The sequence below is a fragment of the Corvus brachyrhynchos genome, unplaced genomic scaffold, assembly GCF_000691975.1.
Source record: "Corvus brachyrhynchos isolate BGI_N302 unplaced genomic scaffold, ASM69197v1 scaffold43, whole genome shotgun sequence".
In the NCBI taxonomy this organism is placed as follows: Eukaryota; Metazoa; Chordata; class Aves; order Passeriformes; family Corvidae; genus Corvus; species Corvus brachyrhynchos.
The window spans coordinates 3,069,310-3,084,313 of NW_008237353.1; the positions used below are offsets into that span (position 1 = coordinate 3,069,310).

Consider the following 15,004-nt stretch of genomic DNA (forward strand, 5'->3'; position numbering starts at 1 on the left):
TGCTGAATTAGACCCATGACAGAATACTCACTGGTATTCATAAAACTTAAATCATCTTGGTTGCTGCCCCTTAAACTTTTCTCCATGAAGCTGGCATCCTTCTCTCCTCAATGATACCAAGAGCAAGCTTCTCTCATTGTCAAAATGTAAACACACTGCTCACATCTTCCTAGATTTTAACTCTTCCTGCAAACCTCAAGATGGTCTTCCACCAAGGCTGCATTCAGGTGCCATGCTATTCCTTTGCAAAGAGGCCAGTTTACCTCATGTCAAGCCTTTAACTTCCTAAGCAGCTCAGCCAGAGCAATTCTCTTCTAAAGCAGGGCTTACAATTAGAAACACATACATATAATATATACGGATCCCCATTCTCTCTATTTTTTATGGTTTTTTATTGCAAAATGTGATGCTCTCATGGTATACTTGCAAAACACAATAGTCCTTACTGGACTCCTTAGTCTTAGTTGAAAAATTTACCTTTCTGCACTATTCTTTCCTTTTTTCCAAGAACTGAAACAGTAATTGCTAAACCACACATTTCATAAGCAGTTTTCAAATTTAAAAACAAAAAAGAAAAAAATAAAAAACCCCACCAAAACCCGACCTATAATACTGCTCAAAAAAAAAGCTAAATTTTTATGTCTTTTGTGAGTTAAATCTTGCACACGTTACACATCAGAACTCAACCCTAAACAAAATGTTAACACTTTGGTGGAAGCGCAGATCTTGTTCTGCACATCAACTCCACAAAAAGTATTAATGGTTCTGGATGGCAAGTTCAAGCCCCATCTTCCACCCTTTGTAATTCTTACTGTTTGTTTTAACTCCAGTATTCTCACCTCTCCTCTGTCCAGAGATTCACTTTCTGCTGTGCAGCCTGAGCAGTGTAGGAGAGCCTGTCACTGCCGTGCTGGTGCTGCCTTTCTGGGGAGAGCTGCTGCCGCAGCAGCTCCAGCTCGCGTTCGTACATCACCCGCTGCTCCTCCAGAGCGCTCCGCTTCTCCTCCAAGTACTGCTTCTCCAAGATCTGGACCACATTTTGTACTGGGTCTAAAAAGAAGGGGGAAAAAAAAAAATCCAGGAAATGTGAGAAAACACCATTTCAACATTACAGAACACCCGTTATTTAGTTGTTAACAGCAATCAACATACCCCAGAGTCATTGCAAACACAAATTGCACCCCGAAACAAAAGCCAAATTATTAAATATTGCATTAAATAGATAAATCAAAAAAAACAACCAAACCAAAACTCAAATGGCATGCAAAAGGCTAGAACAATGGTTAAGACCCTCGTCCATTGTGTATTTATGTGCTGTATAGTTATAATATATTCCAGAATCCCAGTAGGAAAAAAAGAATAGATGGAAAAGGAAACTAATTAATAAGAAAACAAAGCAAAACACAAGGGAAGATGATGTTAACCAGAGGAGGAAACGACTTAAGGAAGTAAAAAGCAATTTACTTTCTCTGTTTTGGCAGAGAATGAAACATGTTGGAGAGCTGCAGATGAAAACTGAGACAAACAAATGGCCTGACTGGTCACACATCACACTGCACTAATGTGTTGCACACCACTGAGGCAGACAAAATATGTCCTGGGGGGGACTTCTGCATTTAGCTTTACAAACCACTTTTCATCTCGGTATCAACACAGAACAAATATCCACTTGGATATTCTATCCTGACAAAACTGCTTGTGTCAATCAGCTAGGGATAAATCTGAAGTGCATTCAAATTAATGAAACATTACTCTGTCTGTTGCTGGGGTTAGGTCCAATGCCAGCCTGTGCCTCTGAAAGAGCCATTTAAGAGAGTAAGCTCTATGTACTACCACTATATATACCTGCTTCATTAACACATCTCTAAAAGCTCAAATACAGCAAAAAAAGTGGTTTGCAAGAAGACCAATCTAGATGACTGAGTGACAGCACACCACAGCACCAACTGATGATTCTGTACACCACAAGAGGAAGGGAGAGGAGTTCCAAAGTTGGAGTGGTGGACTGTTAGGGGAAGCAGTACTGCAGCTCTAGGACATGCCAGGATTTTCAAATGCAAAAAATGTCAGCTCTAAAATAACTGTTTGTGATATCTCGTCCATTTCATTAATATACTAAAAAAAAAAAAAAAGTAAAAAGTGCTTGTACAACTTTTACGGATGCCAGTCTGTCACAAAGGAGGGAGAAAAATAAACCTAGATTTAATTACACTGTTCCACTTTGGAACTAGAGGTGTGCCACTCAAAAAAACTCACAAAACCAAAAAACCAAATCTGTGTGATTTAGTTATAAACCATCTTCCCTTGCTTTTTGCAAACACTTCAGCAAGTTGCTTCTGTGGCCCTGGCCTTATTCATGGAAGAAATCACTGGCTTCACACAAAGGCATCATAAATACCATCACAATGGTAATTATAAAGCATAAAGTTAAAAACCAGTCAGTATAAATAGCAACCAAATAGCAAACTAGTGATGCATAAGAGAGTCTTAAAATAACCAGAAATATTACTTTTTAGTACATTACATTCTCAGAAAGAAGTTAGCTATTATTAGCTTTTAAACAGACAGTGCAACAAAAACCCCTGACTGAACCAAATTCTAAAATTCTGGACTGCAAACCAAGTTATTCATCTTCATCTCCACCATCATTATCCTCCTAACTCCTCCAGATAATACCAGAACTACCTTAAAATACATAGGCTTTGCTGCATAATCCCCAAACCGATTTTAGTTATAGATAAGAATGTTTGAGAAAATCAAGTATCATGCAGATGATAGAGAAGAGACATGGAAGAAATTAAAATCCCTCCATTGTGTTTGCAAACACAGGAAATGAATCTAAGGCTGACTCATTAAGATGAGACTTTCCTAAACTGCTCAAAGAACAGCTGTGAGTTCAAGGAGCAGATTTCTTTTAACAAAAGTGATCTTCTCAGCCACCTAGATTTACAGGATCACAACCATCACAGGATCAAATTACACCACAATAAATATTTGGAACAAGATGCAAGAACCTAGTATAAAACTTTCCAATTGCAACATAATCCTGTACTGCTTGGGAAAAAAAAAGAAAAAAAGGTGGGTTATACTTGTATTGTAATGCAAAACGCAAATTCACAGTTTTAAAAAACTTTTTAATTCTGCTTTTGAAAGAGTTTACAAAGAAAACCCTAAACCTGTCACAGGAAAAAAGTAAAATACGGTGTGAGTTATAAACTATCTAGGTAGAATTTGAAGAAATAAACAGTCAAGATTTTTTACAATTCAAAAGAACTACAATAGTGTTTAAATTAAAGCACTGTGTTCTAAGATTTTAGCTTCCTCATGCAAAGTCAAATAAATTAAGAAAGATTCTACCCAGTGCCTGCCAAATACACAGCAAATTCCATACAGTGTTAAAAGTTGCAAGTCCCAGTCCTTTACACATTTATGTGACAAGAGTTCAATGACCCTGAAAAAAATATTCATATGCAGTTAATCTCCTGCAAAATCATAGACTATTAACACTGAGCAAAAAGATGTATTTTCTTCATAGGATGAACAGCATTTATTACCTTGCTACAGTGTCACTTAATTCACATCTGGAATCTGTTAATCCAGTCACACTGATGCTGAATAAATTCCCTAATATTTCTTGCGGGTATATTTTTCTAAGCAAGCTGGGAGAGGGTTATGACAGAGGCTGCTTTTGCTAAGTTTTATGAAAATCCTCTCCCTGAGCTGTAACAGTTTTGTTTGCTAAAATGAGGAGCTGCCTGACCTAATCACATTGTTTATTTAACCACTGCACAGTATACAGGAATAAAGTAAACTTCTTTGATGCATTCTGTGTTTGACCAGCATCACAAAAAAGCAGTACAAAGCTGATCTGACAGAATCCCACAAAGAAAGTTAACACACTTTGAAGGAAGGAAAGAATCTGGATGTTTTCTTTACAGCAGTTTTCAAAGTCACACATTTTCCTCAGAGCTTCTTTGGAGCCGGATGGAGTCTGCGACACTCTTGTACTGGTTACATGCCATAAAAACAAATGTGTTTGCACCAGAAGCCAGGCTATTTATTTAAAGAGGATTATAATTCTCAAACAAATCCAGGGGAGGGGGGAACCCAAAAGCCAAAACAAAGGAAAACCAAACCCTCTTGCTTTGGGTTGTATCTATGCAAGCTTATAAAACAATTATCTAATCAAATTTTTTAAATACCTGTTCATTCCCCCCTTAGGGCTTCTCCAGAGAATATGTATAATAGAATTAACAGTCTTCAGTCTTTTAGTTATTTCTTCTTCCTTACTCATATTTATTTTTCACTTTAAGGAAGAATAAATAAATGGTACTGTAACAAAGCTGCTTTACTTCTTACACAACAAACTGGAAGCCTGTCAGAAAAAAGGTACTTTAGCTATACCATTGAGAAAGGGCTGCTAGGTTCTGTTCATCTAACTTCAAATCAAAAGACCAGGCTATGATCCTCACAGTCACTTGTTTTGTCAGCATTTTATTATCACTTACTACTCCAATTTACTTAAGCAACAGCTATGTGGGAGTGAACAGAAGCAGCACAAATTGGGATATGACACTTCTGAAACTGTGTGATGTGTATGACTGCAAACGTTTGTTCTGCAGTAGGGAAGAAAGAGCTTTAAGGAACAGCAAGGTCTAACTGCTCTTCACCAAGACACAGAAAGCAACCAGCCAAAACAAAAACTGGCCTGGACCACAATCAGAAAGGCTTGCTGAACTAGAATGTAAAGACACTGGAATGTTGTGAAGAATTGTTTCAATCAGCTGGATAACAACACACGGAAAACCAAAAAATGTGACCCCCTGTTCAAAGAACACTGACTCATTGTAGACTGATACAGTTCTGTCAAATCTCCAGTTAGTAACAAGCAGATCAAGCATCAATTAATGCTTTCAGACTTTTCCAGCAGCCTCATGCATGAGCCAATTGAGTTCAAAACCTTTGTCCCAGTTTTGGCACAGATATTGGATGGTTTGAGGCCTTAAAATGGGCAACAGAATCTTCACAAGGGATGACAACACTGAAGACCACCAGGATGGCAGATTCATCTGAAATTCATCTCCTGGTATGAATGAGTGAACCATAATGAGAATATTTCTGTTATCAAACAGCAATGTCATACCAATTTAAGTGACCTGACCCTGTAACTCACACAAACAATTTCATTTAAAATAAAACAGTAAAAAATCTGCAAAGCATTGCTGCATTGAACATATGAAACCATCATGCTGTACATTGTACAATGGCAAAACAGACAAAGTAAAAGAATAAGAGGAGATGAAATAAAAAGTAAATGCTGTATTTCAACATGCAAACCACAGCAAACAATGGAAATACTATGAAGATATGAAGAAAGGAGAACAGAAAGCAATGAAACGCCATCTACTGTGTCTTCGTGGTCAGGGACCAAACCCCAAGGTATTTGCCTCTCAGATTTTGTGCATTAAAACACCTGTACAAAGCATTCAGTAGTTTACCAAGTTTTTCAGCATTTCTTCACACGCTACTGTATCATATGAACTATGACCTGCCTTCTGGAAATCATGAAAAAGCCATATTGTTTCATATACATCATACCATTATTTTATCTATATTATATCTTACTGTGTTGTTCCAAAAAAGCATCACAATTTGTTTTAACAAAGATGAAATGAAATATTGAGAGTGATCAATTATTGAAAAACAAGCTGGCATTTGCTTTTGGTTTGCTATCATTTCAATGTTTTTCTAATAAGGTTAAAATGGTGTCAGTAATATTTGATACAAAAAGAAGGTTGAAGCTAACTGAGCCATACATGGTGCACCCTTTTTTTCTGCAGTAACTTGCAAAACCAAGAACTTAGTAAATGATGATTTGACAGGCTTATGGTTACAATTCAGCTGCACTATAAAGGAGAGCAGACATACCGATAAAATTGTGTGTCAGGGCACAAACCAACTACTAATTGTGTGTGTCTATTTATACTTAGGTGCACATATTTTTTTACATATATATATAGAGTTATATATGTTTCATATCTATATATGCACAACTTAACATTTTTTCTGTAAAATATCTTATCCTGAAAATCCTCCAAAGGCCCCTTGAACAAGTACTGCTTGTTTTACCCAGCCATTGAGCTCCAGGCTGAATTTGTAACACAATCCAAAGGAACATTTTTATCTGGTGGTTGCCTTACCATTACTATTCAGTGTCTTCATAATAACTTCCATTTGTGCAAACTCGTAGTTGTAGTCTGGTTCTGAAGAAGCTTCACTAGCTGCATCCAGATCATGCTCTCCTAAGGAAGTTTCTTTCTCAAGGTCTTTCAGCCAATCTCGACGTTTCCTCTTTGGTAAATTGATTCTGAGTAAAAATGGAAATGCAGTTTATACAAAAAGCTTATAAAAAAAATAGGCTGAATGTAAAGTGGGTGGAATATAAACATCAACTATTACCTAAAGAAGTGGTTGTTTCCCCATAATATTCTATCTCCATGCCATAACTGAGTCACAGAACATACCAGTGCACCATTTACACAGGATCTGAAAGAAGAAAATACAACTCCAGTGAAATCCTGAAAATAGAAGACTGAAGAGCTGCTATTTCTCCCATCTACTGGCAGTCATTTGTATCATATGGTAATAAACTTGCTAGGTTCTCATGAAAGGAACAATGGAAAGTTACTGGTCTGATTTCTATTGTCAGAATTAGCACCTTTCCCCTCTGCTTCTGGCTGGTAAAACTCTTCAGTAAACATACAGACAAGGGTGATTTGGTTGCAAAGTTTTCTTCAAATGCCTGTTTCTCAAACAGGGGTCACTGCTTGTTTCTTATAAACATTCTAAACTTGACTGTATGCAAATCCTACATAGACAGAGCTCTCCAAGACACAACTTAGTCAACACAGTTGTAAAACACGCTGTTAATATATTCAGCATTCAAGTGCAAGAAAAGATTCTTAGATCCAAGTTTTATTTTTTCAACAAATGAAGTCTCTATTATTAACAAGGGTCTATTTTTGTGAACATCTGGTATACTGCTGTATTTCTTTGTAGGTTTCTTTGTATTTAAGTTTCAATCACAAAATGGGAAAAATTGAGCTGTTGAACTTCTGCATGTGTGAGTCACAAAGCAGACCATTTTATTTGAAAGGGGAAAAAACTTCAGTAAAATGAAAAAGGCCTTTTTAGATGCAGTGTTCTCATTTCAGCTGTCTCTCTCACATAAGTCAATACAAACATGTAAGCATTTCATTTTAAATCAGATCTTTATTTAACTTTTTTCAATGAAATTCTGGTAGTTAAATTTCTGTTGATACTATTATCTTAAAAACAGTTACTTAAGCATTGCAGATCAGGCATGAGTAAAACAAAATATGTTTTTTCCACTGACATGTGCCCTTGTTCCTGCCAGTCAAAATGACTGATTTCCAGTACAGTAACACTACCTCCAAAAGCCTGAATCCCATCTGTTTGAAATTTTGTACTGTAGGCTGCAGAAGAAAAATACAAATGCATTTTACTAAAGGAAGAATAGAAGAAATTGGATTTTTTAAGTGTCTCTCAAACTTTAGTTTCTCATTCTGATACTAATTATACTATTTAGATACTCAAGTTTCAGACTAGCAGCATGACTATTAACAAGGACAAAGGTACTGCTTATCACACGCCATTGGAGATCAAGTGACAAAGACATTTACAATTCCACCCAAGGAGCCACAGTGCCCCTGGAATGAAAAATAATTAAAATATGGAAGTAGAAACAAAAGGTGAAGCATGACTTTACACTGCATATTAACTAGACACAACAGTAATCAAGGATTTAGAAAAGAATTCAGATCTTTAAAGCACCTCTTCCTCACAAATTATTGAACTTTACAACAGGAACTACTCACGAGGCACCATTTATTCTCTGCCATCAAGACTCAGGCTACTATCCCATCACACAGGCCAGGACAGCCAGCGGCACCTCAGGGATCTTGTTACTACCCAAGATCCAGACAGGCAATGGCTCCTCACTCCTACCAAACACCTTCTTTAGATGGCTTATTCCAAGCCAAACCACTGACAGCCTGTTGCCCTGCAGAGCGAGTGGGTGGGTGTTCACATGTGCAGGGAAATCTTAGTTTTAAACACTGAATTTCCCTCTAAGTATCTGTTTAAGTCAACTGTATTGAAAATACTCACTGATGAGAACGTAAGAGACTTCTGTCTGTGTAAAATAAAAAGGCATGAAAGTCATCTTCTGTCAAAGAAAAGCAAATTTTCATTTCAATGGAAAGTGCTGCTGATCTTCCTTACCTGGCATTTTCTTTTGGTGTGAGTGTAACTTCTCCATCTAAAGCAATATCAATCTCACAGTGTTCTGGTTGGATTCCTATACCAAAGAGCTGTATATCCTGAGAGGTATCTGCACCAACTCTTGTGTGATCCTAGAAAAGAAGCTGTTACTAAGAGACAAGCAAACTACCACTGTTTATATAACTAAGAAAATATTAGCTGAAGTGCTGAGACTGCACAGTTTGTGTGTCTGTCAAGCAGAAATGGTGCCACAGCAGATCTGAAGACTGCAACAGTCACACACAAACTGTTGTTCTGCCCTGAACTTCATCTTCATAGTTTTAGCTAAAGCAAAATTAAGCAGTTGACACACAAATTCTAATTTAAAAGTATTTATGCCTGCATACAAGCATTAAACACAAAAACCAGAAGAAAACCAGCCATGTCATATAGGCATAATTAAGAGAACAGCATGGATAGTAAAACAAGGTGCAGAGTTCTCTGCTTTTCAGAAAACAGCTATACAGCAGCTCAACTAAATGTACTATTCTCTACATAATTCCAAGTCATATTTTAAGTTCTGCTGAAATAGTTTATTTTGTTAGTGTTTGAGAGGCTGTGTTTTATTTGCTACTGTTCAAATGCAGAAGCCCTCCTTCAGCTACCAAAGCAGAAGAGTAGCTATAAAAATAGACAGAATTGTCTTTCATGTATTATCGACAAGCAGTTCACATTTTCCCGCAAACTTACGAGGTTTGTATTTGACCCGACTTCACTCTGACATGGGAAATGCTAAACAGAATGGTACAAAAGCTAACGACACTGGGAAAATACATTTCTGTAAATTTTTAACAGTGCTTCTCTTAACCTCCTCTCTCATAAGCTTCCTTGTCACTGAAGACTATGTTACTCTTACTGATTACGACTAAACATCATCTCTTTATGATTAACTCTTTGCATATTTAAAGCAATCCCCAGCTCCCTAACAAAAAGAAGCATCTAACATGAAGCTCTTGCTTGAAGTTCAGGCCAGAAGGCAACCCTATGGACATCCTGCCTGGAAAAGCTAGAACTGATCTCAACACTGGTACACACTGAGCATTTCTCCCACTGTTGGCAATCACAAGATCAATTTGGAAAACAGTGAAGCTGAACTGCAAAGGGTGCAAAAGCCTAAACAGTAAGAGGAGGCCTATCCTATTTTGCTGCTGCAAAAAAAATCTTCATCCCCTCTGAGTAACAAATTAGAGCCAGAAATTCAAACCAAGTGTCCTTCTGTTCTGTGTAAATATCCACTTCACAGCCTTACCTTTAAATAGTAAACCAAAAGCTCGTTGAGTGCAGGGTCCGCATTCAGGTTCACCAGGTAACACTTGTCATCCCCAACCTTGATACCTGACGACTCGAGGGAGATTCCCATGCTCTCCAGCTGTCTTTGCCTCTCCTGCAAGCACAAAAATAGGTTAATCCTGCCTGCTGCAATATGTAGGGACAAACACAGAGGAACTACAGCTGAAGATGTACATGCTGAGTACGCATTCTGTGCATCACCACCAGACACTGGTCAGGTACCATAGGGTCAGTAGAATTTAATTTTACACACCAGCCATAAAAGTTAGTAATTCTCAAACACCTGCCTCCCCAAAGTGGAGCTTACTTACGCCATCCTATTAAATTTATTAAACTTACCAACACAGCTCTGTTGAGTTTATTAAACCAACTTGTAAGTAACACAATGGGGCTTTGAGTCTTTATGTTAGCAAAAACTGAATGTCAGTTCCAATTACTTCAAAGATAATCATAGTCATAGTTGATTTAGAAAATAGCAGGCCACAGTTTAGGCTTATTCTTTTGCAGTTTTGTTATTAATTCAGATAAAGCACTTACTTGATCCCGTGTGTCTTTTTTTTGCTACAGTTTGGGTGTTGGGGTTTTTTGTTTGGCTGGTTAGGTTTAGGTTTTCCCCTTGCCTTTTTTTTTTTTTTTTTTTTTTTTTTAAGTACAATAATAATAATAATAATAGAACACTAGTGACTACATGTACACATTTTCCTTTTTTGCTTAGAAAACATTAAAATCAAAAGCAAAAAATACCACCCACAATTCTGATTCTTTTGTAATTCTTCACTTTCTTAGTTACTTCAAAGGAAGCATGTTCAAGGTCCCATTGTGGTCTTATAAATAAATGAGCTTTATTTTGATATTTTGATACTTTATTTTAAAATAAAATATTAGCTTTTATCAATGATATCATGACACAGCTAGACTTATGCTAATAAAATTTAGACTTTAAAAAAAACTCCAAGAAACAAACACACAAACCCACCCCAAAACCAGAAACAAGGGGAAAAGACAAAAATTCAGAGACATTTCAAACAGGTGGTAGGGAAAACAGCATAGTTCACTAAAGCTCATGAAGTTCAGCTGACTAGTACTACATGAGTATCTGGCCTTCCTCCTGAAAATTTCTGAAGTACCTGTGCAATTTCTTCTGTTTTCCTTAGCTTTTCTTCCCAGGTGACTGTCAGCTCTTTTATTAGTTTTTCAGATTCTTCCAATTTTTCCTTCAGTTCTGGTGCCTTCATGGCCTAAAAGGTAGAAATTAACAAAAATCCTCAGCTATTCTTACCACGGCTTGCACAAGGAAATTGAACACATCAACATAATATCAAATGCAACAAGTACAGATTTATACTTTATCTCCAGGTTTTTTATGGTAGAAGTTGAAGAAATAGGTTGCTTGCAAAGGAAGAGGAAGAACAACATATAAATGGTCCAGATCTGAAATAGCTGAAGACTGACATAGCTCCAGAGCTAATGGAAAGAAGAAAAACCTCTGGGCCTGGCCACTCAAACTTCACTGTCTGTATAAAAATATGTCAGTATTTTAAAACTTTTAATTCCTATCTGTCTGAAGTTCAAGTGCACATTCTTTTTTCCAACAGTAGTTTCAAACACAGATTCCTCTAGACATTTAAGCTTCCATTCTATCTTGTTCTTGTTCTTCTATTCTATTTTGTAAGTGTTCCTAGAGTTGCATTAAAGCCTTCAGATGGACCCTGTTGATTATATTCAAAGGAAGGCATGTTCTGGAGCTAACACAGGCTTCTCATTTCACAACAGGAAATAAAAGCAAAGGGCTTAAATATGTCCAGCGCCAAGTAACAATTTAATAGGCTGGCCTATAACCCTATATAACTGTTTTTAACAGAAGGTAGAAGAAAAAACACTTAACAAAATAATTAGTAAGACTTTGGACACCTTCCTACTGATTGTGTTCAGCCACAGCCTGCCAACACAATTAACAACATGCTATAATAATATTTTCCGAATTAAAATAAGGGCTTAGAACAGGTTTTTATTTATGAAAGAAGTCAGTGGCTTCTTTTCCTTAAAGAAGATTTTCCCATTTCAGTCTATGAGGAAGTGTTCATATGAGTAACACTGTACCTTAAATGAAGATGAAATTTAAACACCACACAAATTTACCCTCAAACACAGTCCTGTTCCTTTTCTACCAGCATTTTGTGTCTTGCCTGAAAAGATCAAAAATATTTTCCTATTTGTTAAGTGCCTAATTTGTCCAGATATCGTGGATACCAAATAAACTATCCTACCTGAATACTTTATTCTTCAATTAGAAGTATAAATCTAATACAAGCATCAATCACACAGTGACATCTAGTAAGGCAGTGAAGCAAATTGTTGATGGTTTTCAGTGTTGCATTTTTGACAATTTTTAATAGATTTTCTCAAATGTCAGAGAGAAATGTTCCCTAAATTTTGTTGTCCAATAACAGATTTATGACTTCTCACACTTTTCCATTTGACGTTAATATAGTCCATCAATGCAAAAAAAAAAAATTCTGCTAATATTCTAACTAATTCTAACTAATTAGTTATTCTAACTAATAAGTGGGTCTACACAAAGATGATGTAATCTAGCCCTTATCTGTGCTGTATCAATTATTGCTTGGCCTGAAGTTCCTCAAGAATTGACAAGGGTCACCATCAGTACTATGTTGTCCTCATTTAAAAATTGTTAAAGATAAGCATTTGGATTCAGGGAGGGAGGGAGACTCTTCCTTTCCACATTTTGTTAAAAAGCTAGTCTTCCACACAGAACATGGTATTTCCTTGGGAAACTCATTTTACATTGTACTGTGAATAAGGTTACCTCAGCTTGTGAGAGCTGTTCTTTCAGTTTTTCAACTTCTTCACGTAATTCTCTGATGACCCTAGCATTTGGATCTTCATTCACCACAGCATGATTAACTATCCTTTTGGCTCTGTCTGCATATCTCAGAGTTGAGAGTGTTTCTTCGTAGTTGTCTGCTGCTGGGCTAATTGTGGCTATCATGGCAGTTTGGCTGTTTCCTCCCAAGTTGTCCTGTAGTGCAGCCACCGAAAGTTCAAGGGTTAAAAATTGTTCTGAGACTACAGAGTGTCTTCACAAATAGACTTAAAATACTTACTAAAGGCACTGAAAGTACTATTTAGGCACTGAAATGTACTCTGGATATAAACTAATCTGTATATTTCATAAACATTTCTAGCTACCTCTACCACATTTGATTCCACTACAACTGAAAATAGTCAAGCAGGATTTTACAAAGAATTAACACAAGATACACTTAACTGTCCATAGTACTTGGAATACCATAGCTACAAGAGTTCCTTCACTCATCTCTTTAAAGAAAGATGAGACGTCCATGTACACAGAGGCATACTACAGTGATGCTACAAATGACAAAAAAGCTGACATCTTGTGAACATAGTGAATAGAAAATATAAATTACCTTGAGAAGCCAAGTGAGTACAGAGTCTCTGTAAGGCACAAACTTGTTTTTCCCCTTCCCTGCTGCTTGGTCAGCAAGTGATGATATAACCAAGCCCAATGTTGACAGTGATCTATAAATGCAAAACAGCCAACAGCTTAAACACATATTCCAAATGCAGATTTAGTAAAACATAGAAAAAGAGATTGCTCTGCAGAGCTTCACATTCAATTTTGAAAATATCATAGAATAATTTAAGCTGGAAATGACCGCCAGAGATCAGCTAGCCCATTGCCCTGCTCCAAACAAGGCAGTGTGTTTCTTTAAAGTTACACATTTGGAGGAAAAAAATTGGTATCAACAGTGTTTCATCTCAGTTGGTATTAAGACCATACTTCAGAAAGACTATATTGAAATACTTAGAATAGTTTGAAAAATGTAAAATAGACTGCTTCAGTATATGAAAAATCACTGTCCTTGATTAGACATCTACCTTTTCTCAGAGGATAAAAATCTTCCTGATTTGGACACCATCTCATGACAGTGTTGCAAGTCAGTGTTGGCAGCATGGCAAGAACCCCTGTCTCTGGGAACGATGTTTTAAGAATGCTGACTCAAATGCCAGCTAAAACAGAACAGTTCTCCAGCCATAAGGAGGCATCCTCAGAACAAATCCAGCTATGGCCCAGGAGAATTCATCTGCCTGGTGAACCAGTGACCAGCCAGCCATCACAAAGCCATAGAAGGCTGCTGATCAGAAGAGGCAGATTAGGAGGTCCCTTGACAAATGGGTTGGGTTATAATTGAGGTAGAGCCTCAGCAGCTTCTTCTGGGGGCATAGACCAAACAATCTCCCAGTTACAAAAGTGCTGCCCAAGTATGAAAGAGAAAAGCCCCCGAAGTGCTTAGCAGACACCTGCATCCCAAACAACACTCAAAAACTGTGAAGAAAATAGCCAACTTGTTCATTTTGGTACATGTACAACTTCTACCAACAGGGGTAACTGTGTCAGCAATCCATGCAAAGTATATATGCACTATATTATGCAATTCTTATACAACCCTGTGCAAATTTTAAGTGACATCAGGGCTCTTGGGGTGAGTATGTTTAAGATAACGAACTTGTTGAGGAGCCCGAGAACATTAAACAGATGCCTAAAGGGTTTTAAAACAGACATTGCTGAAGCCCAAGAGAATTCTGGGTCTATCACACTCATGCTCAAATATCCATCTACTCTCTATAAGTACCAAGGAAAAAGCTTCAGCAGCACTGCAATTAGATAGTCAAATAAATCTTTAATTGTACTGTTTCACTCCACCCTCTAGTGTTTTCTTTTCAAAGAAGTAATACTATTGTGGTTTATAGGCAGCATTTGCACAGTATTTATAACAGATCCTCAGTGCTGCTTGAAACCACCACAGGTTCAGAAATAACACCTAGAAAATGACGAAATGTTGCAGAAGATATCCTAGGATAAGTTAACAAGAACCATTATGTGTGCTGCAAAAGGTGTCCCATATTGCATACAAAGATAGCACAGACCTCGGAGCAAAATTAAAAGAAAGTTAAGGAGAGCATAGGTAACCTGAACTCCCAAGAGAGCACTCTATTTTGTAAATTTGCCTGTAGGACACCTTTCTAATTCACCTCCGAAAAATTCGGAGCAAAAAATAGAAAGGTAACTTTAGTTTTGTGGCCTAAAGAAAAGCCTAATAACTTCTGAATGTTTGTGAGGGGAGGATAGAAAAAGGAGAACTAGTTCTTGCTTCCAGTCTCTGACCTCCACAGGGAGAGATGACAGCACACTAAACATGCAAGAGGAAACAGTAGGATGCTCCATGCTGCTCTATAGCAACCTCCTCCAGCACAACTGAAAAGCACCACCAGCATACTACCAATGGAGTCCAAGGAGTATAAAGCTAAAAAACTACCCTGGACTACT

General features: G+C 37.2%; 1 protein-coding gene across 7 annotated transcripts in view; it reads right to left on the reverse strand.

Annotated features, from left to right (window-relative positions):
- KIF13A (kinesin family member 13A) overlaps positions 1 to 15,004 on the reverse strand; it is a 119,119-nt gene that overhangs the window by 29,385 nt on the left and 74,730 nt on the right. For all 7 annotated transcript variants that reach the window (XM_017730685.1, XM_017730680.1, XM_017730681.1 and 4 more), the window contains 8 exons: positions 13,083 to 13,194; positions 12,461 to 12,673; positions 10,761 to 10,871; positions 9,593 to 9,727; positions 8,305 to 8,435; positions 6,460 to 6,546; positions 6,201 to 6,367; positions 840 to 1,050 (listed from right to left, as the gene is read on the reverse strand). In XM_017730685.1, the coding sequence (XP_017586174.1) occupies positions 840 to 1,050; positions 6,201 to 6,367; positions 6,460 to 6,546; positions 8,305 to 8,435; positions 9,593 to 9,727; positions 10,761 to 10,871; positions 12,461 to 12,673; positions 13,083 to 13,194 (1,167 nt within the window). The remainder of the gene's footprint in view (positions 1 to 839; positions 1,051 to 6,200; positions 6,368 to 6,459; positions 6,547 to 8,304; positions 8,436 to 9,592; positions 9,728 to 10,760; positions 10,872 to 12,460; positions 12,674 to 13,082; positions 13,195 to 15,004) is intronic.